The 22,968-nt window shown below is 42.0% G+C and overlaps 1 protein-coding gene across 4 annotated transcripts in view; it reads right to left on the minus strand.

Moving 5' to 3' along the window:
• Window positions 1-22,968, minus strand: part of AFF1 (AF4/FMR2 family member 1) — a 211,735-nt gene that overhangs the window by 135,436 nt on the left and 53,331 nt on the right. Inside the window, exon 1 of one of the 4 annotated variants that reach the window (XM_029943466.1) lies at window positions 7,355-7,980. The exons of the other annotated variants lie outside the window; for them this stretch is intronic. Within the exon in view, the coding sequence (XP_029799326.1) occupies window positions 7,355-7,371 (17 nt within the window). The 5' untranslated portion in view covers window positions 7,372-7,980. Of the gene's footprint in view, window positions 1-7,354; window positions 7,981-22,968 lie in introns of those variants that run through there. 4 annotated transcript variants of the gene reach the window in all.

Genomic DNA, 22,968 nt, shown 5'->3' on the forward strand with positions numbered 1-22,968 from the left:
CCAGAATTTTGTACCACTAAATATCCCTTTTAACAAAATTTTAAAGTGTTTAATATTCAGCATATTAATTCAAGAGGTTGTTTTCCTTTAAACACACAAATCATAACGTTATGAACTTACAACAGCTAAAGCTACCAACTCACTAGGTATGCCACCTTACTTAAAAATGTCTACGGTAAAATACTTGTCTATCAATCAGGAGACAAAAATGTGTAATTTCTACATAAATCTAAGTAGAAAACAGGTTTCATTCTTTCATACAAAGCAATGGGAACTGGTTGATTTTATACCACTTACCAAAAATTCACATCCAGAGTAAATCAGATACACCTGCATTTTTAAGGCAATGGGAATGAGGGGATCCATTTAACAAGTTACCCAGATGCACACTGAAAGTCACGTGATATAGTCTCAGCTCTATCACGACCACAAAAACATATGCACCAAATCAAAATTTAATTACACTGCACGACACCGTTTGCGAATAGTGCTACATATTTTATCAACTGCTCCGTTTCTGACAGGACAGTTTCCTGAAGGAAAGTTCCAAGAACTGAAGAGTTACAACACCCACATACCAGAAAATGTTTCCTGATTTTGTTACAGGAACTGACATCTGTTATAATTTGAACATTTACTTCCCAGTAGGCGTCTCACTTAAAATTTTTGTAGAACATTATTTGTTCAAAAACAGTGGACATACACAGTATTTTGCTTAAAAAAAAAAAAAAAAAACCACAAAACACAACCACTTTTTAGTTTCATTGAAGAGTTTGGATATAATTGAGCATTTCACAGTTGTAACTTTTCCCTGGGAACAAAAATAACTGCCACCTGATAAACTGGGCTGTGTGTAGCAGAATGTGAGTTAGGAGTTTGGGGAAGGAGCCCAGAGTGTACAAGAAAGGGTAAGTTAAATATCCAGGTCCTTGAGAAGAATTCTTAGGAAAGTGCCGCATGATCAAACTTAGGCATTACTTCTTGATACCTTCTTTTTCAATTTTTAAATTTGTTGCATCTGGACTACAGTTTGTAACATACATATTTATGTAGAAAGAGATGGAGATCTATTTTTTCTACCAATCTCTTGTCTATTTCAATGGGGAAGGAGGATATGTGTATATATAAATATATATGAAGTCAAATATAATTGCACTGTATAATACACTTTGTTTGCTTTGCATGATACACTTTATATATCTCCCTCACACAGACTCCATTTCACAAAGGATAGCAGGGTGGGCCTCAGGACCAGAAGGGCTCCACCCAAGTTCCACCCTAGACTGTCTAATGAGACTCTCTGGGGGTAGGAAAAGTAGAAGCAGCATGTTAGCAACCACCTTCCAGATGATTCTAGTGTCGAGTTTGAGAACCTTGAACTTAATATGACCACGTTGCACCTAAAATATTCTTTTACTTTTATTTAATTGCCAACCCAGCTGTAAGCAATGAGAAAAAGGCAAGATCGTGTAGGGTAAAATAAAGGCAAGCCAGTGACTCAAGAGTTGGATCCTTAACTCTCTACAGCCCACCCACAGAACCATGTGACCTGCAGGTCTCCAAGCATTCAACATATGAGCCAATATGGAGGAATAACAATTCTTGGTAACTTTAGAATGTGGTCGGGGCACCTGGGTAGCTGAGTCCGTGAAGCATCCAACTTCGGCTCAGGTCATGAGCTCATGGCTAGTGAGTTTAAGCCCCGCATCAGGCTCTGTGCTGACAGCTCAAAGCCTGGAGCCTGTTTCAGATTTGGTGTCTCCCTCTTTCTCTCTCTCTCAAAAATAAACATTAAAAAAAAATTTTTTACAACGTGGTCAAACTGTGGGTGCCCTCTGGAAATACAATACCTAAAGCAAAGGCAACTTAGGCGTCAGTCGAAATACACTATAGAAGGGCGCCTGGGTGGCTCAGTTGGTTAAGCCTCCAACTTCAGCTCAGGTCAGATCTCATGTTCATGAGTTCGAGCCCCACGTCAGGCTCTGTGCTGACAGCTAGCTCCGAGCCTGGAGCCTGTTTCAGATTCTGTGTCTCCTCCTCTCTCTGCCCCTCCCCCTCTCATGCTCTCTCTTTGTGTCAAAAATAAATAAAACATTAAAAAAAAAAATTTAAAAAAAAGGAAATGGGGGATTATTCTCCTTCAGTTTTCATTCTTTTTGACAAGATGTTGCTACTGGGATTCCTCTGACCATATTAAATCTGACATAAAATTACTGCTTGAGTAATTGCCTTATGAATCTGATAGTTCAATATGGTTAAATTAAAAACAAAGCCAATAAACCATAACAAGAAAACAGACATTCACCAGAGAACAAGACTTCCAGGATTATTAAGTCTCCTGGCTTTGCGGCCATTGGGTTAAGCTTTAACTCACTATGGATAGCTAGGAAAAGGGAAAAGTTTGCACAGGGGAAGGATTCTCAACACTGATCACTGCCAAGACACAAAAAGTCAGCACTGGGATGATTCTGAAGTTAATTTTTACTTATGGTCCCTAGGACATTAACACCAAAAGTTATAAATCTTATTTTTCCCCTTGAGGCCTAATGCTAAGCTCCATCTACATGTCAGCAAGACATTACTGTGCCTTCTACTTACCGTATTATTTTGAGCAAATGAATACATGTATACTCTTAACAAAAGGAATGAACAAAAGTACAGCTTTAGTTCTCTCCCCACTTTTTTTTCACTTATATAAAAAAGGCAATCATTAAAGCTGTAGGAGTTATGCACACACCCTGTACCAATAAAAAACATAACTGAACTGCAACAGAGATTATGATATCCAAGTTTGTTATGTTTGTAACTTCTGAGGCAAGACACTTTGTCCTAAAGATGTAGACTGTATTTCCAACTAGGGAGGCATCGTCAGAAATGTTACTGCTTGTAGTTCTCACCACAACTCACATACAGGACTCTCCCTTTTAAAAGATAGGAGCTTTTGGAATTAATTAAGTTTATATGTTAATCTTGGAAGACAACCGAAACAGAGAAATTGCCTAACAGAAAACTAAGTTTATATATTTAGAAGCAATCAAGTTGTATGTTATAACTCAAGGCAGTAATGAAGATCATCAGCTTTGAAATTCCTCCATTTTACAACTACTGGGTAATATGTAGATTTGGATGCTCAGAATAAACGAGAGCACCAAAATGAGATTTCCCTCTTACCTATGATTAAGAGAACATTTCTCATTCCTGAGAATATGTGAAATTTAAATTGCTTCAATGCAGCATTCACTAAATTCCATTTTCAAAAGAGTAGTGAAACAACTATCAAACACCTTTTCATGCTATACTACAGAATCCCCTAAATCTGAGAGATGATCATGTGTGTTAATATCACCAATGAACATCCCCATGAACTTGCTGACTGAAAAAAAATGACTCAATTCTCCTTCTTTATCTTGGAAGAAGCTGTAGCCTATGAGTCAGGAAGCCCGGCTGGCTCTCAGGATGAACTAGTAGGAAATCACTTAAGGGACCTGTGTTTCTCTTCTGTCAAGGACACTGTTTACAATGGCGTCACAAAGGAAAAAATGAAGACATTCGTTGGGTCAAAATACTGCATAAATTATTTCCTTCTTGAAATCACTTCCTTGAGCTGCACTTCCCAAAATACCATAGCGTTTTTCTTTGATATTTGCTCATATTTAATCAGAGCTTCTTTGCTTTCATGAATTTTCTTCCAAGGTAATCAGTAGCTCACAAATCAGGCGGGCAGAGGAAGAACAAAACTGGTTCTGTACCAGTTTAAGAGCAATGCTTTTTGCAATGGAAAAATTTCTCTCACTAGTCAAAGAGATCCACCAAAAACCAGCTTCATAATAATCTTGGGAACAATCTGACTTTGCTTTATTATTTTTTAAACTTCATTAACTTTAGTCAAATTCAAAACAAAAACACTGTGGGAGAAGTAACTAACCTTAATTTCCTTTTACAATTTGTCTCAAAGTGCTTTCTTCTGAGATGTGCTCAATCACCAGATGCTATTGTCCTACAGAATTTCAACTCCCCCACTCCCCCTCCCTCGGGGGGGGGGGACCCAGGGCTTCTTCAGCAGCACAAGGTGCATTTTAAAGCTAGTTAATCCCCGGCGGTAGTTGAAGACACACACGTTATTTCTTTCTAGAATTCAAGGACTGCTTCAATGAGGGGGTTAGCAGAGATGGGGAACCAGACAAAGCCCTCCTTTCCGTTTATCCATCAACACACTTCTAAATATAAAGTAAGTTAATCCTCATGGAAAATTGTAGATCTACAAACCATTGAGATTCCATACCCACTCTTACCCCATCACAGGCTTGGTATTATCAAAAGAGGGTATGGTAGGTTGTATATACGTTTATAAAGTATCCCCTGTTTTAGATTAGAATTTAGAAACTAAAGCCACAATCTGTAACTATTCCAAGTTAAAGAAAGCAACTCCCATAAGAAAGTAGCCAGTGTATCTGTTGTGCTTCTAGGTTGCAAAGAAAGCACACTAATCACAGAGCCAAGGTGCAGTATGTCCTGATATACCTGATACTGCATTTCTACATAACTGCCTTTCTCCACAACTTGAATCCTCAAATCAAATATAACATGTTTTCAAAATACTCAAAATCTAATTTTTAAAACTTAGGCAACTGACCTTACGTTCAACAGATGTCTTCTTCTGGGAGAAGTCAAAAACAAAGCAAAACAAAATAATCAATTTCCTACTTTTAGGGGGATTTTTCCTTCTACTTTTAGGTTTTAAAATGAGAGGACTGTACTAACTCAATTTATAAAGGTTCATGGACTAAGAAATATTTATGTAGACTCTTCCTCACTCAAAATACTTCTAGCTTATGCAGGAGATAATTAAAATGTGAGACAATGTCTTGCCTTAAGGACCTGACTATAGGAAAGGAAGACACTGCCTAGCCTATTCATTCCCATGAAAAATTAGTCATATACCAACCATAAGTATCAAATGAAACATATTACCTGACAGCAATGTCAAATAATGAGGAAAGTGACATAGTCCTCTCTCATTGTAGTCCCTGCCAGTGCCACAAAATTCAGTTTCATCTATGTTCTCATCTACCTCTTCGAAGAAGAAAAAAAAAAAGTAAAATTATCTTAAATAGTGCACAGTGAAACACTGGAGTTAGAACAAATTGAGCTATGAACCCTGAGGACGAATGAGTCCAACAATCTAAACTAATTCTTTCAAGAGCAAACAGATACTGTGTGTGGCACATGGACAAGATTTTACTGCCCCAGATTATAAATCAGAGGTGAAGGCTCTGTTTCTCTTAGCACTACTCAGAACAATGTGGCCCAGCCTAAGGTTTCCTTGAAATTCAAAAATAGCTGCAGTCTTCTCTGTGGATCTCAAAAATGACCTACTGTCCCACAGAACACAATGTCTAAATGAGCAGAGACCACATTCCAAATGTAACTGAAGAAAATGGGTATTTTCAACTTGAGATCTACTCTCATCACGCAGACTAAGAAAACAGATATCATGGCTCTGTAGCTTGGTTCCTAGTTCAGGGGCGCGTCTGAAGGCCAGGTAGGACAGGATACAGGCAGTCCTCCTACTTCAATTACTCTCAAGTTGAACTACCAGACTGACAATGCCCATTTTTCCATTTTGTAGCAAAGCACTTTTAGCAGAAATTGCTTTCTGTACACTTAGACTGAGGCTCTGCAGCTCTTTTCACACCTCACGTCGCAGGAGAAAGGCCTCCTGGAAGTAAGAAAATGTGCAAGAGCAGCTCACCAGGCAGGCACCACTCCACCTGGTGATCTCGGGCAAGACACAGGCAGGCCGGGCCTCAGTTCCTTTAACTCCAAAAGTGAAAAATAAAGTCCTTACATATTTAAGTGACTACGAAGAATCAGAGATAATTCAATTAAAGCAACCTGTGCCTGGCACACTGCAGTGTCCAATTGGCTGCTACCTTATTTTATTCTTAATTAGTTTGAGAGCTGAGGCCTTGAAATCACATGCACCGGAGTTCAAATCTCACCTCTGTTAGTGAGTTTTGTTGAATAGTATTTACTTAATTTTTTTGGTCAAAATATCTTAAGCGAAGGTTTTATGCTACGGACCCCCTTGGCAGTAAGTTAATTTTCATGAAGGGTTAGCACACAAAGATGCAACTTTTGTTTCTAAGTTTTGGTACTACTTGCTTCCAAGAACCCCTTTCTTAGAACAACCAATACTGTGGAGCAGGGTATAAACCACTGCATTGAGAGGATAAAACATATAAAGCAGATATCACACAAGAGGTGATCTACATAGAAAAGTTCTTTCTCTTCCGAGAAAGTTTTCTTAGGGAAAAAAATTTGGATTTTATCTCATCCAATGTCCAACATTGGAGCATCTATTTCTTTTAGTGGTACACCTGGGTTTCCGGGCCTGAAATGTATTTAGCCTCCTAGGCCATCCCCAAATCACTATACTACATCAAATATCAACTTGAAGGGCCCTAGGATTACTTTAAATAGGTGACACCAAACTGCTTTCTAGTAAAACTGACAGTTTAAAAAGAACTTAAATATAACTTTAAGTTTCCCTTAGCACCAACTGCTGTCACAACTAAAATGAACTCAAAACAGTCTGAATCCTATACTAACCACTAACACCTTGTCATCACTGTTTAACACTCATTACAAAAAAAAAAAACAAAAAAACAAAAAAAGGACAAACCAGGGAAAGTCAGAGCTTCAGGTCCTTATAATAGCGCTCCTCTGACAGCAACTGAGTTCATTATCCTCTCCCCTTCGCCAACCCCGGTAGGTTCCCGGTCTTTGCCTACTCAGCAGATTCTCGAAAGCTGTGCCGTTTTATGTGGAATCCTACATTTTAGCTGCAAAATTTTCATTCACCGGCCAAATTCTCAACCACCTTCTCCAAGGCAAACTGGTTTTACATTAACTGATTTCTAAAATTCCGACCAAAATACTAGGGTTCCCCCACCCCCCTCCCCCAAATCAGGAGAACCAAAGAGAGGTGCACAAAGAAACTAAACGAAAATTTGCGCAAAGGTAAGCAAGTTCAAACAACTTAATTTCTCCGAAGATAATTATTTTGGAAGACGGAAGAAATTTAACTTCTAACTCAACCCTTCTCCTCCTCTCGGCAGAAACTGTCCAGTACGCTCTCCCAACTGTTTTTTTTTTTAATCTGACGTTAAGTAATGAACCACAGCATCGGGAATGATGAGGGAGCAATGACAAAGCTGCTTCCTGTCGGTCGTCTTTGCAGCACCCCAACCGTCCCTCCCCCCCAACCGTCCCTCCCCCACCCCCCGCCCTCAACCTTCAATTCCCCTAGCCACTAACACATTTAAAAAGTTTCTCTCGGCGCCTGGCTTACCTTGACTGGGCTGCCATAATTCAGTTTGCTGAACTCAAGGTCTGTCCATCAGAGCCTTCCACCCGCGGCCCTTCTGCCAGCGCCGCGCTCACCATTTGCCGGGGCCGGGCGGGGACGAGCTCCCCAGCGCAACTCCCCGGTGTTACGGGACTACCTGCTCCCGGGTCCAGGAGCCCTCAGCGCAGCCTCGGGCTGCGACCGTATTGGCTCGCACTAATCCTGATGGACATCCGGGCACTGGGGCCTCTGCAGGCGAACTACACTTTGGACCAGCTCAGGGAATGCTGCGTCCGAAATGAGAGCAAGTGAAATCCCTCGGGGCGATTTCGGGGAAGGGAAACCCGAAGAGCCCTCGCCCAAAGCCCAGCAGCGCACAGCTCCCACCGAGCGGCACGAGAACTCGGGCCAGCGTTAGAAGGGAAACGAGATCGTCTTTTGGCTCCCTGAAAGTTGTCCGAGTTCGCCCGAATACCCCCTGTCAGGAAAGTTCTGGTGGTACGGTCCGCCTCCTTAAATGGGCACGGGCGCTCGGGCGGCCTGAGCCGGAGGCTGCGCCGGGCGGGGGCACTGAGCCCGAGCGCGACGCAGCCCAGCTCGCTCGTTCCTGGCCGAGCCCCGCCTGCAGGCTCCTGGCTGGTGCTCTCTTGCCAGGTTTTAACAATGTACAAACACACCGCCGGAACACACAGTACCCGGCCGCTCAGAACTCTGGCTCCAATTTGAATATTTGTTGAATATTGGGCCCCTAGAGGCTTCAGTGAGCAAGGAATAAAACCACAGCAGTAAACCACGTTCGCTACTTTTGATCATTCCAATGCTTGCAGTCAGGAAATGTGCAACCAACGCACCCTTGTTTTACTTTGTTCGCTTTCAGTTTTGATTTCACTACATTGAGAAAACATTTACAAAACTCCCTTCCTTTTCTGGACAACATACAGATTACAAAGTAAACAGTAACTCATTTTGATCCTTTAGTAAATTAAGGGATTGACATTTAAAAAAAAAAAACCATTGAGGATGCAAACCACCAATATAGTAAACACTATGTAGTACAAATGAAAACGGGTCGTACTAAGAGGACTAGGGAATGCATTTATATTTCAACAATGCCTAAAGGCAGGAAAACCCGTAGGTGGGCAGAGATGGAGAGAGGCTGTGCTACAGTATTTTCTGGGGACCAGCAGCAGGCTGTAAGAGCTGGAAATGAATGCAGGCTGAATGCCTGCCCTGTAGACTCTTCAGTTCTACCTAGAATCATTATAGGGTTGTCCACCTCACAAAGAGATACTCCAGACAGTGTTACTAAGAAGCCATGGAATACAGACACCTGTGGTTCTCAGTGTGACTACTGGACTCCTGGGAGTCTCCAGGAACGTCGCAGACCTCTAAACTATTTTTAGAGTAACACAAAGCCATTATTTGTCTTTTTCACTGTGCTGCCATTTGCACTACTGATGCAAAAGGAATTGTGGGGTAACTACAGGCCCCTTAGCCCTAATCACATCAGTGGCAGCAAATGGAACTAGTCGTCACTGCATTCTTCACCACCACACATTAGCAGTTACAAGTGTCCTTCACGGATGTCCTTAATGAAGCAAGCAGTAGGAATTCCTACTTTTGTTAAATCGACCCCTGCGTAGATATTTTTGATGTTCTTTGGGAAGGAATGGGAAGTGCACCGAAGCACTCTGCTACTGGAGAGTTAAGTATAATCACTGTCCAGTAGAAAAGCACTTGTGTAATTGAGTTGCAAGCTAGACCAGCTGTTTTCTCCCGGACTACCATTTTTATGTGAAAGAACAATTGATGGACTGCGGTTATTCTGATTTGGGTTTCTGGCAGTCATTCTCTCAAAAATGAACAAAGTGGGTCTGTTTCCTCAAGGAAAACAACTGACAGTATTTACTGCCAATGATAAAAATCTGAGCTTTCAAGCATTTTGTAAAACTTTACATCTGTCACTGTGAGCTTGATAGCTTCCCCATAATTAAAAGACTTTTCTGATGAGATTGAAGGAGGACCCAGTCGTAACCGTGACTGACTCCATTTTGCCTTCAATCTGTGCCTCTTATTCAATGTTTTTCCCCTTCCAGCTTTATCAGTTAACTCCGGTAAGGGACCCAGCAGGCGAAACACCCAGTGATGGAACAGAAACTATCCCCTCGAGCAATAAGGACAGCCCTGCCGCCAGCAACACCCTGTGTGACTGACCCCAAGACAATAATCAACCTGACCTTTAGCTGCTCAGCTGCATACCCACAGATCTTTGTTCCACATTTCCCCTATATAAACTTACAAATATTCTCAGCACCTTGGACACAATTCTTAGGACATTAGTCCTGTCTTCTCGGTGCTGACTTCACTGAATAGATTCCTTTGTTGTTTCACACCACTTTTCTCTCAGCCTTTAGATTTTGTTAGCGGTGAATAGGTGAACCTGCATTGTTTGGACCCCTGAGCCACATGTTCTTGCACCCTTGGGCTCCAGTAACAAATTTTCTTGTGAGCCAGACAGGAGCTGTGCTTCTGATCTGTCCCGCCCTCATGGGATTTCTGGATGGAGCATCAGGCTGCAGTGCCTGGGGCTCACCCATTCATTTCCCCAAATCAGAGCCAGCTATGACAGGTCAGAGCCAACCACTAATGACTAGTTGATGCCAGGCAGGGAGAGTGAGGAGAACAGTCCCTTACAGCTGCCAAAACTTACTGTGTTTTGGAGACGGTCCTTTCCACTCATCCCAGATAGGCACTGACTGCCTTAACTACATTTAATGAAGCAGAGAAATGAATTGAGGAGTAAGTAAGCGGGTCCTGAAAGATTTGGCTCCTGGTAAGTTCCTCAACAGTGACATCCAGTCCTATCCTTCCCTACTTCCCTGTTGTCAGAGTTCCTTGGAACCATTCTGAGTTTGTGTAGCTTACTCATATGACTTGCAACAAGGAATTTGTAATTCGTAATTAGAGATACCATTAGAAGAGAAGAAGAGATGTGTGGCAAGTAGGGAAGCCAGGAGATCTCTTGAAATTTGTGTAAGAATGGGAAGTATTTCTATTCCTGCTCCCAGGCCCCTCAGGAGAATATTGGCTGAGTGGTCTACTTTTAGCTATGAACCTATGACTAAAAGAAGTATTTAATTGTAACACTGCCTGGCCTGTGTATATGTTTAAGCTCAGAGAAAAGATGCCACTGAATGGCTCTCTTTGATTTCTCCCTCCCATTTGGTTGCCACCAAATACAGGGGTTTGATTTGGTTCTCTTAGCTTGTCTAGAAGCAGTTTGGTCCAGGGGCACCTGGGTGGCTCAGTAGGTTGAGCAGCCAACTCTTGATTTCTGCTCTAGTCATGATCCTAAGGTCATGTCATTGAGCAATGTGTCTGGCTCTGCACTGAGCATGGAACCTGCTTAAGATTCTCTCTCTCTCTCTGCCCCTCTCCCCTGCTCATGCGTGCTTGCTCTCTAAAATAAAAGGAAAAGGAAAAAGAATTAGAAGCCATTTGGCTCAGTGAGGCTCTAACTTTTGGGAAAGCAAGAATCCTACCAGAGGTACTCTGAGCTTCATTTAGTTATAGTTTTGTATCTTCTGCGTTCTTCTGAACTTCTGCCTAGGGAGATGGGAGATGCTTCTGTTCCCAAAGAAAGTCCATCAGGACGTATTTTGAATAAGTGACGCAGAGGGCTAAAAAGCAACCAGAGACAAAGCCTGTTTCACAGGTGGAAAAGCAGGAGAGGGAGATAAGGGAATGTTAGTCCAGACTTCGAATACACCTTCAGCCTTGCTGAGGGCACCCCTGCCTCCTTCTGTTGCTGTACCACCACTGGTCTGGCACACACTGATGGCTCCTGTATTATCCTCGGTGCCTCCTGCCCCAGGCCCCTGCTCCTCCCACCCTCACTATCAAGGAGCAGAAAGCACCCCAAGCCGCTGGGCTGCCTTTAAACCGAAGCACCTCCCAAATCAGCACAAAGGAGTCCAGGGGCTCCCCTGGACTCAAACTACTCTAGAACTTCAGAATTCCCCACAGGAAAAACTGACAGTGGGGAACAAACTGATGGACTTTAGTGGACCCAGGGGCAACATAGCCAGCATTAAAGGTAATCCGAGATTGTTGGTTTAGTTAAAATAGACATGTCTTTAGAGTTAGCAGCATTAAATACAAAACTTATTCTACCAGGGTTTACTAAAGGTCAAATAAGCTCATGTTATCTCTTTTGCAGTTTGTCAGCAAAAATGGGACTTAAAATGATGGTTAACTTAGTCTCTCATGAAGTTTTCACGGGTAATGGTTAAGAGCAGGTAGATTAAATGAAAAGGCTTATAGGTAAACTTTAAAAAAAACTTTTTCAAAAGTTTTGTTTCTTTATTTTGAGAGAGACAGAGACAGCATGAGTGGGGAAGGGAGAGAGAGAATCCCAAGCAAGCTCCAATGCTTCCTGCAGAGAGCCAGTGTGGGGCCCGAAACCACAAGCCTGCAAGATCAACACTGAAAACAAGAGTCAGATGCTTAACCAGGTCTCCTAGGCTCCCTAGGTAAACTGGGTTTTGTTGTTGTTGTTGTTGTCGTCGTTTTTTAGTTTATTTATTTTGAGACAGGGAGAGAGCACAAGTGGAGTAGGGGGAGAGAGGGAAGGAGAGAGAATCCGTACCAGGCTCCGTGCTTTCAGCGCAAAGCCTGACAAGGGGCTTAAACTCACAAACCATGAGATTATGACCTGAGCTGAAATAAAGATTTAGACATTGAACCAGCTGAGCCACCTAGATGCCCCTATAGATGAACCTGCCACCTGAAGCAAATCCAGCATGCACGCTCCTAAATGATGATACCACACAAATTCAAAAAAATTGCCCTTCAAAACTGGATGGCCATTGACGTTTGACTGCAGACCAAGGAGGGACCTGTGCTCACATTAAAACAGAATGTTGTATCTTCATTCCAAATTATTTGAAAAATGTAACTGAAGCCATTAAAGATTTTAGGGCCCCTGGGTGGCTCAGTCAGTTAAGCATCTGGCTTTGGCTCAGGTCATGATCTCACAGTCGTGGGTTCGAGCCCCACATCAGGCTCTGTGCTGACAGCTAGCTCAGAGCCTGGAGCCTGCTTCGAATTGTGTGTCTGCCTCTCTCTCTGACCCTCTCCTGCTCATGCTGTCTCTCTTTGTCTCTCAAAAATAAATAAAAAACATTAAAAAACAGAAAGATTTAAACAAACACATAACTGCTAGAGATGCCCTAGTTCTAGATCCTTCCAGCAGTTTGCTGAATTCTATGCCTTTCAAATGGAAATATGCACTGCTAAGCATTGCATAGTTCTCGTTCTTCTCTTTGGTAGTTGTTTGACTTTCTGTATTTGTCAAACAGGAGCCCACATTCATGTGAGCTTGGAGATGCCCTTGCAGTCCTCCCCAGCAGGGACACAGAAACAATCCTAACCTGTCAGAATCTTCCACCCCAAATTCCTACATCAGCCTGGGTCCACAGGAAGTAGTTGCAGCAGAAATGCCATCATCATCCCTTCTCCTGACAGTGAGGATTTGAAGAAGGACCCAGTCATTGCCTTGATGGACTTCATTTTGCCTTTGACTTCTTCCTCTTAATGGCTTTGTTTTTCCCCTCAGGCTTATCTGTTAACTCAAAGACCCAGGGGACAAAATTTCCCTTGGGAACCAAAACTACCTCCTCAAGCAATAACTACTCCCCAGATGCCAGCAAGACCCCACATGACTGACCCCAGGATAATTATCTGACTTTTTGCTGCAAAACTGCAAGTACCTACCGATTTTGTTCGTGTTTTCCCTATACAAACTTAGAAATAATTCACAGCACCTTGGAGACATTCTTAAGGACATTAGTGCCTGTCTTCCTGGGTTTGATCTCACTGAAATTCCTTTCTGGGTTCACCACCACTTGTCTCTCCACTTTCAGATTTTGTTAATGGCAAGGCGCAGAACCTGGTCTGGTTTGGCCGCCCCCCATGGGGCCAGGTAGTGTTGCACCATTGGGCTCCAGTAACAAAATGAAAGAAATAAATGTGATTTTAGAACCTCTGCATAACTTCGTGACCAATGTCTTCTAATTGGAACAAAGTCATGCATGGGTAAGATATTCACTGAATGTGTAAAACAGACTAACGGATTTTAATGTATCAAAATAAAAACAAACTCAGTGATAGAATTTCAGATTCCACACTGCAACGAAGCTTTCAGAAAAATGTGACTTGTATAGTTTTAGTATATCAAAGAAGGCATTAAAATACTTCCCCCTTTTCTGCATGAGGCTAGATCTTCATAGATTTCAACCAAAACAACATTGCAACATTTTGAATACAGAACCAGCTGTGAGAACCTGGATGCTTCTACTGTATTAACCTCCTACTGTGTTAACAGTAAAGAGATGTGCATAAATGTGAAATAATGCCATGCCTCTTCCTATTTCGTTCTGGAAATAGTTTTCTTTACCGTTAAGAAATTATTTCCAATAACAGACTCAAGTAAAAGGTTTATTATTCTTTTAAGTAATTTAATGTTTTAAATATCTCAGTTTTAATTTTTAATACAATAGGTATCAAAAGATAAAACACACATTTATAAAACTCTTTGGGGTTCTCAATAATGTAGGGCACAAACTTATTGCATGTCATTTGCTAATACTTCTATGTCCCCCTCACCTCTGCATATTCATCATGGCTTCTCCTATATACGGGTAATCTTCTTATATCATAGCTATTCCCATGTAACCTCTTAGCACCTAGAACAGCCTTCACAAAATATGGTCAGATCACTAGGGGCTATGTCAAAAACACAGTGGAGACCAGAACTACTGAATCAAAGTCTTTGTGAGGTGAGGTCCCAGGGATATGCATTTCAGCACATTCTCTAGGTAATACTTGTCTGTATGTGAGAGCCACTTTCCTAAATCATGTATATTTAGAAAATCATGTTAAAAGGATTTACTACTAGTTTACGATTCCTGAATCATTTTAAGGATCACAGTTGAAAGCATTTATCTTCACTGTCAAGGATCTCTACTAAACAATAAAATACCACTGCACACGCATATTCTTAATGCCAAGTAGAGTGATAAACCTTCAAGAAAACAAATAAAAATTCAGGCAAAAGTCTATTCCTACGAATTTTCTGCTTGCCATCCCCCCCCATTTTTTCTTGTTGTTCTCAATACCAATCATGATCATTAGTACTTTAAACAAATTGGTATCAGACATGAAAGTTGTTTGTTTTGAGAGACAGAGAGAGGGCACAAATGAGCAAGGGGCAGAGAGAGAGAGAGAGAGAGAGAGAATGAATCACAAAAGGGGCAGAGAGGGAGGGGAGAGCAGAGTGGAAGAGGAGGGGAAGGGGGGGAAGAAGCTGGGCTCACCCTAGGATCCTGTCTTACCAGAAGCTACCTCGTTCTCACCCAATGCGGGGCACCAGCTCACCTGATCTGGGACTAAAACTCATGAACTGTGAGATCATGACCAGAGCCTAAGTTAAGACGCTTAATGACTGAGCCGCCCAGGCGCCCTGAAACAGTATTTCATAATAGCATTTACCCACAGAGCTTCCATTTACCACAGGCTAGAAATATTTCATCAGTAATATTAAAATTACAGGTTTCTTCTCTGAACTGTGCTAATTGTTCTGGCACTATTTACATATGCAGAAATGAAAGAATACAGTAAATAGTTACCCAAAAGGAAAATGGGAATCACCAGATCATGATTACACCTGTGATTACCTGGGCCCTCAAAACTGTCTTTAAATTAGTGAAGGTAATTTGAAACAGAAGCGAGATTACACTACATTTATAACAGATGTAAAATACTAGAGGAAAGTGCAGGAGAAATTTTCTGAAATCAGATACTGTCTGTCGCTGAAGTACTACAATACAAACATGGGTGTAATTACCTCCAAGCATTTTCAAAGCACCATTGTGTCCTAACCACAGACCTGTTCAGTGATGAAACTGAACAAAAATGATTATTTTTAACCTTGGGGAGGGGGCACAAAATTCTTTGGCTTTCAGTGAAATTTGAGGAGCTAACCCATACATTTGTTAAACTTTTATGTACTTAAGATCTCCCTGGAGGCCCAGAGGCTCTGTGGACTCCAGGCGAAGAACTGCTGGGCCCTGAAATACACTCAGACTGGACCAGCTGATAGACCAAATTTAGCTTATAAGTAAGAGGGAAGATCACCTGTCAATCCTTACTGTCCCTTTAAAAACTTAATTGCCTAGTGCAGTGAAGAACTACTAATAAAGAGACACGCCACCAAAACAACACCTGTACAACAAAATAACAAGTTTCTCTATATAATGAGAATATGCTAATCAGTCTACATTTCTTGGTTAGTCCAACAGTGACTGCATATGCTGAAACCAAGAGCAAGGTACACAATTTAATACACAGGGGAGAATGTATAAGGTGAGTGGGAAGACTATTTTACAACCATAAATGTGTTCTTGAATCACAAGAGTATCTTTTTTTTTTTTTTTTTAAGTTTACTCATTTTTGAAAGAGAGAAAGAGAGTGTGAGCAGGGAAGGGACAGAGAGAGAGGGAATGACACTTGAACACATGTAATGGCAACAATGTATGGCATAGGAAACGCATCATAGGTACAAACACAAATGTGTACTGGATATTGTTATCCAAGAGTGAAAATAGAATAATCTTTCTAGTGCTCCATTATCTATTTGGCAAAATATACAGATATGTTTAGAAATATATACATATTTACATTTTTTAATGTAGATAGAAGTCAATATCTTTCTAATATACCTTAGTTGAAATTAAAGAAGGGGGGAAAAGGTTTTGCAGGTTGCCTTCATCTAAACTGTAATATGCTTCATTCAATGTACTATGCATTTGGTCCACAACAGTCATTCAATGATTCCACTCCTTAATAGCATTTTGGGTCTAAAGCTAGTTACGTAGGTCAAATCTCCTAAGAATTACTACTTCATTACAATGGGATGTTGTTTAATAAGGACACTGCAAAAAACCATTTCACAAAAAGTGCTCCACGTTACCACCTGGAGGATCTCAAATAAAGCAGACCTGGGAGAAGGGAGGAGAGCCAGAGGAGGAGAAAAAAGATGGGCAGTCCCAGGAGCGGGGAGCGAGCAGGGAAAACAGGTTCATAAGCATCACTGGAAATTAACTAGCTTCCCATCCAGCTGCGACCTCAGCGCACCGTAGTCCTCCACTCACTGGTCCCGAGAAAACCCAAAGCTTTACGCCATATCTCTTAGGTCTTCTTTTTTTTTTTTTTTTTTTGATTTAAAAAAACTTCTTTAATGTTTATTTTTGAGAAAGACAGAGCGTGAGTGGGGGAGGGGCAGAGAAAGAGGGAGACACAGAATCCGAGGCAGGCTCCAGGCTCTGAGCTGTCAGCACAGAGCCCGATACAGGGCTCAAACTCACAAACTGTGAGATTATGACCTGAGCCAAAGTCGGACACTTAACTAACTGCGCCTACCAGGCGCCCCCACATCTCTTGGGTCTTCTACTATGGTCTTCAAACTGAGGGTATAAGGAAATCCTCAAGAGGTCTGAGGGCAACGCTTTTAGGTAAATCTCTTTCCAAAGTCATTAATTTCCAAATGCCCTCTTTTCTGAAACAAGGATTTGGGCTTTCCTTTCACTTCCCCCTTGCCTTTCCCTACCAGAACAAGAAAAGCCCGCCTCTCATTCATCCCAACTCACTCATCCCAAGGCGAGGGAATTGTTCTGGGATATAAATGCCTCTAAGGCCCCAAAGGAACATATCTATGTAGGAGAATCCCTGAGCTCAAATCAAGAAATATTCATGGGAGATTCCTCCTTAAAGACCTACAGGTAACCAACCTGTAGCAAGGCTGATGCCTTCCCTAGCTAGCTATATAGGTAGAAGATCTTCTCTGATAGGTTTGACAATGAAGACCTACAGTTTTTCAGCACTCTGTGGGGGAGTACACAAACAACAATGCGTAGGACTCCTTACTGCCCAACTTCAGCTCTTTCTTCACGGAATGATGTCTTTTTCTCTTCTTCTGGTTTGCACTTTTCCATGTCTCCTTCTATTTGTGCGTTGTTAAACCCAATCCTCCTCACCCTCCCCACACCCCACACCAATTCCTTATTCTCCCCTGCAGAGGACCTGAAGCGTCCCAACCCCTCCTCTACCAGACACACCACAGCCTTAAAAAAAATTATTTTAGAATAATTTGACTTACAGAAAAGTTACAAAGACTCCCCATATTCCTCCCCGACCAGCTTCCCCATTCTATATCCTTACACCACTATTTGTCATTTGCCAAAACTGAGAAATCAACATTAGTGTATGACTTTGAACTCCAGACTCCGTTTTGAATTCAGCTTTTCCATCCATATCCTCTATCCCAAAAGCCAATCCAGGGTATCACACACTGCATTCTGTGATAGTATCTCAATTTTTCCTGGGTTTTCATGACTTTTACAGTTTTGAGGCGTTCAAGCCACGTGTGCTGTAGAATGCCCCCTCCCCCACCAACCCAGATTTTTTTTTTTTAATGTTTTATTTATTTTTGAGACAGAGACAGGGCATGAGAGGGGGAGGGGCAGAGAGAGAAGGAGACAGAACCAGAGGCAGGCTCCAGGCTCTGAGCTATCAGCACAGAGCCTCACGCGGGGCTCGAACCCACGAACGTGAGATCTGACCTGAGCCGAAGCCGGAAGCTTAACCAACTGAGCCACCCAGGCACCCCACCAACCCAGATTTATCTGATGTTTTCCTTCAGGGTAGGGAGGGAATTACACTCCACCTCCTGTAGAGGGAGTGGTATCTATACATCTTATTTGGAATTCTTCTGTGAGAAAGATTTGCTTCTTCTCCATGTGTTACTATTTAATCATTTCTTTATATTAGTAGGGGACTCACTGTTATTCTATGCTTTGGGTTATAATCCAGTGCTACATGATTTATTTTATTCCTCCGATTGTTCCAGCCCTGGCCATTGGGAATTCTCAGGTTAGCTCTCTGTCCCTCTAACTCACTCCCATCCTTTTGTCTTTTGAGCACTTCCTTGCTTTCAGTACTACAAGATGCCAGGTGTCATCTATTTTCTACATCTATTTTCACCCCAGTTCTAGAATCAGCCATTTCTCCCACATATTAGCATCCTCTTCTTAAAAAGCTATTCCCACTGGGGGTGCCTGGGTGGCTTGGTCAGTTAGGTGTCCAACTTCAGCTCAGGTCATGATCGCAAGGTTCAAGCCCCACATCAGGCTCTGTGCTTCAGCTTAGAGCTTGGAGGCTGCTTCAGATTCTGTGTCTCCCTCTCTCTCTGCTCCTCCCCCATTCTTTCCCTTTCAAAAATAAACAAACATTTAAAAATTTAAAAAAAAAAGCTATCCCCAATTTCCCATCATCCCAGCCAAATTTCCTAAAAAGGTAGGAAGAGTTTCCTTTACGATGACCATGACCATGTTCCTTAATGCCGTCCTCCGTGGACTTTTAGGATACCACTTTAATAGGGGGGAACTCACTTTATTTTAGTTTCAACTCATACATCCAGAATTCAGTATAAGACCTTAGAAAACGTCACTTATCTCTTGGTCTGTATGTGGACTTTGTACAATATCATCAATGACTCCAAAAATTTAACTCCAGCCCAAACCTCTCTCCACAACTCCAACTTCATTCTTTCCAGCTGCCCAGAAACCCTTTGCTGGGTATGAAAAGGCACTTGGGAAGTTGTCCAAAATGGATCATTCACTTAGTGAAATGTGTTTCACCCTTGAGATGCCAAGAGACACTTATCATTCGATCATTCAGCCTGAGCTGATGCTTGGGTCTGCAAAGGGCATTTTCTCTATAGAGGAAGGAGACAATGTCTCCCTCCCCAAAGAAGGAATGGGAAGAAACTGGAGGAGGAGGGTAGAGCTGGTTCCATTCTTGTGAATAAAAGCAGAAGGCAGAATTTAAAAAGGGCTTCTAATTGGCAGATCAGGAGAGATAAGGGTAACATAAAACCAAAAAATACCATTATCTTTATACTGTGTTTAACTGTAATGAACAGCAATAAACATCTTAAAATAACACCTGTGTCCTTAACTTTTTTACTAGCAAAAACAAGCGAGTTTGCATAAGAACAGGTGGTGTGAGGAGTAGAGTGGTGGTACCTTTAGAAAGGAAAGGCAAACAGGTGAGAGAAAGAGACGAAAAGGCCAGCCTGACAAATGGTCCCAGGCCAGGCAGTGACCCCCAACTCACATTCAACAAGGCCGGAATTCATCTGACCCCAACAACCCATTCCTCTCCCCTTGTTCCCTTGGCTATCCACCAGTATCCATCACCCAAACTGCAGATCAGTTACTCCTTTTCCTAGCTGTTACTCCACATGTAATCACCACCCAAATCCCAGAGGTCTCCTGAGATAGTAAAAATGCAAGGGGACAGGGGTGGGGCTCTTTACTTAAAATACTTCTCTATTTTTTTTTCAATTTATACAGCTAGTCTCAAAGTGCTTTTTCTCCCCCTGAGTTGAATATGCTTTCACCCTCCTGTTTTACAAAAATATTTAACAACATGGAAAGATATTATAATATAGTACAAGTTATAAAAATAAAGCAATTGCAATACAGTACATTTGTTAAGAACCCACTTCATCAGAATTTAAATGAATATATGTATTAAAAAGATTGACTTGGCCTCTGTACCAAAATGTTCGTAGCCATAGATATTTCTGGAAGGATCAAATGGCTTGTCTTACTCTGGGAATTTAAATATTTTCTAAGTATTAAAGGGGCATCTGGGTGGCTCAGTTGGTTAAACATTTGACTTCAGCTCAGGTCATGATCGCACAGTCTGAATTTGAGCCCTAGATTGGGGTCTATGCTGACAGCTTAGAGCCTGGAGCCTGCTTCAGATTGTGTCTCCCTCTCTCTCTGCCTCTCCCCCACTCATACAGAGTCTCTCAAAAATGAATAAATGTTTTAAAAAATTGTTTTTAACATTTTCTAAGTATTATAAAATGTACACATACCTGTAAGAGTTACCTTAAGATGGCAACCAAGCGGCCATTTTGCTGTGGGTAGGAGAAAAACTCTATGCACCAGCAACCCCCACCCTGCAGACCTGGAATGTCCCGCGCCATTTGAAAACAGCCAATCATGAAGCTCCAGTTTTCCCCCCACCCCCACAAAAGAGGCAACCAATCCCACCCCAACACGGCCATAAAATGCCCTTACTTGGTAATCTGCCCTCCCAACACCAAACCAGGAACTCTTTCACCCATAAAATACCCCGCCCTACCACCCTCCAGTACCAGGTGTGACTTTCCAGAGTTAACTTCTACTCAATTCATGGAACCTCGTCCGTGGGCCCAGGGGCCGCAGACCCCAATAAAGGCTTTCTTGTCTCCATAACTTGGTCTCTCTCTTTCCTCTCGTCTCTGCCTCCACATATTAAATCTTAACAGTGCCTGCATTTCTAGTTATTAAAACAAAAAAAATCACTATAATCGTATTCCTTATCATATCGTATTTGTCTTCCATTTTCCCCTTCAGTTTCCTGTAGTTCTTTTCTTGCATTCTTTTGTGAATTTTCAGGCCCCACCCAAACCTACAGAATTTATTTTGTAAAACAAACAAACAAACAAACAAAAAAAACCTATAATCAAATCTTAGCTCCAGAAAGGAGACCAAGGTCATCTAATCCACATCTCTATGCAAGAATGCTCTTTCTGTAATCAGACTAGCCCATTTGGGAATCTCCAGAGACATCTATTACAATTAAAAGGCAGCCCCTTCCACTGCTGGCCAGTGAGGAGCACCAGAAAGTTCCGTGCTCTATAGAGCTAAAATTGGCTTCCCTGCAGCCCCCTTGATCTTCATGTAACTGTCTAGCTTTCCTTTGCTTATGTTTGAGGGTGTTGCTTATTCTATCCTTTTCCCTTAGACCGATTCATGTCTTTCTATTTAAAATGCACCGACTGTAAGGGTATTGTCCTGGATCTTTGCCTTGTAACTGAAATGTTTAGACATTTACTTTAATTATTGATATTGCTGGGTTTAAGTTCTACTGACTTGCTATTTGTCTTCCATTTTCCCCTTTAGATTTCCTGTTGGTTTTTTCTTGCATTCTTTTGTGAATTTTCAGGCCCATCCAAACCTACAGAATCAGAAACTCTATGGGTGGGGCGCAACAATTAGAATTTCAATAAGCCCTAGAGGTGACCCAGTTTTACACTCAAGTTTAGAAACCACTGCTCTAGGGCTAAGAGAATGCATCCTCAACAGAACCAAATTCTATTTAGAATCAGCTGACACTTTCATGGACTAATTCCTTTTGGAAATTAAAAATAATCACAAGGTCTTCTAGAACCCCTACCATTCTTAGTTCAGGTTCTTTCTCGTATATCACCATGCTTTTTCAACAGCTTAAGAATTATTTCTCTTGCCAACTTTCTCTCCCCACTCAGCCTTCAACACTACTGCCAGAATATATCATTCCTAAAATACACATCAGATGTTACTCTCTTGTGGAAAAAAAGAAAACCAACCCCCTCCACTGCTTCCTCACTTTATCACCAGACACCTCTCATGCCAGCCATCTTCACAGAGTATTTTCTCTTTGTGGGAATGCCCTTTCCTTCTTCTCCAGCTGAGGACCCCCCTACCATTTTTCAAATCCCAACCGATGCAGCTTTTCTCAGAAGCCTTCTCTGCTATCTGAACCTTCACACTATCCCACAGGCTCCTAGCTCTCATGTATATCAAGTCACGAGGTGGGATAGGATCAAGGGGAATGTTTGCTTGTTTGAGAGGAGCAGAAAGGAAGCCAAAAGATAACGCAGCTAACAAATAATTACTGACACAGACGGCTGTGAAGAAGTCCGCCAGCTGCAGCTGCGACACCTGAGTCTGAGGGGAGCTCTGGCTGGACCCAGCCCAACTCAAGGAGCTCCCAGATTATGTAATCTCTGGACTCTGACCCACGTCTGCAAATGGAGACCGATGAACTATTTTCAACATTTCAAAAAATCCAAAGGAAATCACATATTTGCCCCGGGAAAGTATGTGCTGGCCTCTGCTTTGGGCCTTTCTAGACCTTTTGCCAACTCAGTGTGGTATCACCAGGGAGCTCATGCTCACCAGGAAGTCTAAGTGAGGAGCTTATGTGGTTTGATTAATTTACAAACAGAAAGTAGCAAAGTTGTTTAACTGCAGTTTGTTTTGTAGAGGGACTCTTTCAAAACATAGGGTCCAAAGGAGAAGGGAGAAACTATAAAAGGAAACAAGATTAATTTAAAACACACACAGAGGACATCACTTTGCAGACAGGTACTTCCCCACAGATGTCAACTAATGAAAACAATTCAGATCTTTCAGACTGAGCAGTGTGGTTCACGGCCTTGACGCTACATGAGAACACCTGGCGAGATTTATAAATTCCTGACACTCAAGCAGCACCCCAGGCCAATTACTCTCTGGAGGTGGGACCTAGGAGTCAGTATTTTTTACAAGTCCTCAGATAATTTAAAGTGCAGCCAACTTTGAAAACCTCTGCTTTCCAGCCGAGCTACTCCTCCAAGTGAGGGCTGGAGAGCAGCAGCCACAGCCCCACAGGGAAGGCTTGTGAGAAGCACAGACTCT

This window comes from Suricata suricatta, chromosome 1 (genome assembly GCF_006229205.1).
Source record: "Suricata suricatta isolate VVHF042 chromosome 1, meerkat_22Aug2017_6uvM2_HiC, whole genome shotgun sequence".
Classification (NCBI taxonomy): domain Eukaryota; kingdom Metazoa; phylum Chordata; class Mammalia; order Carnivora; family Herpestidae; genus Suricata; species Suricata suricatta.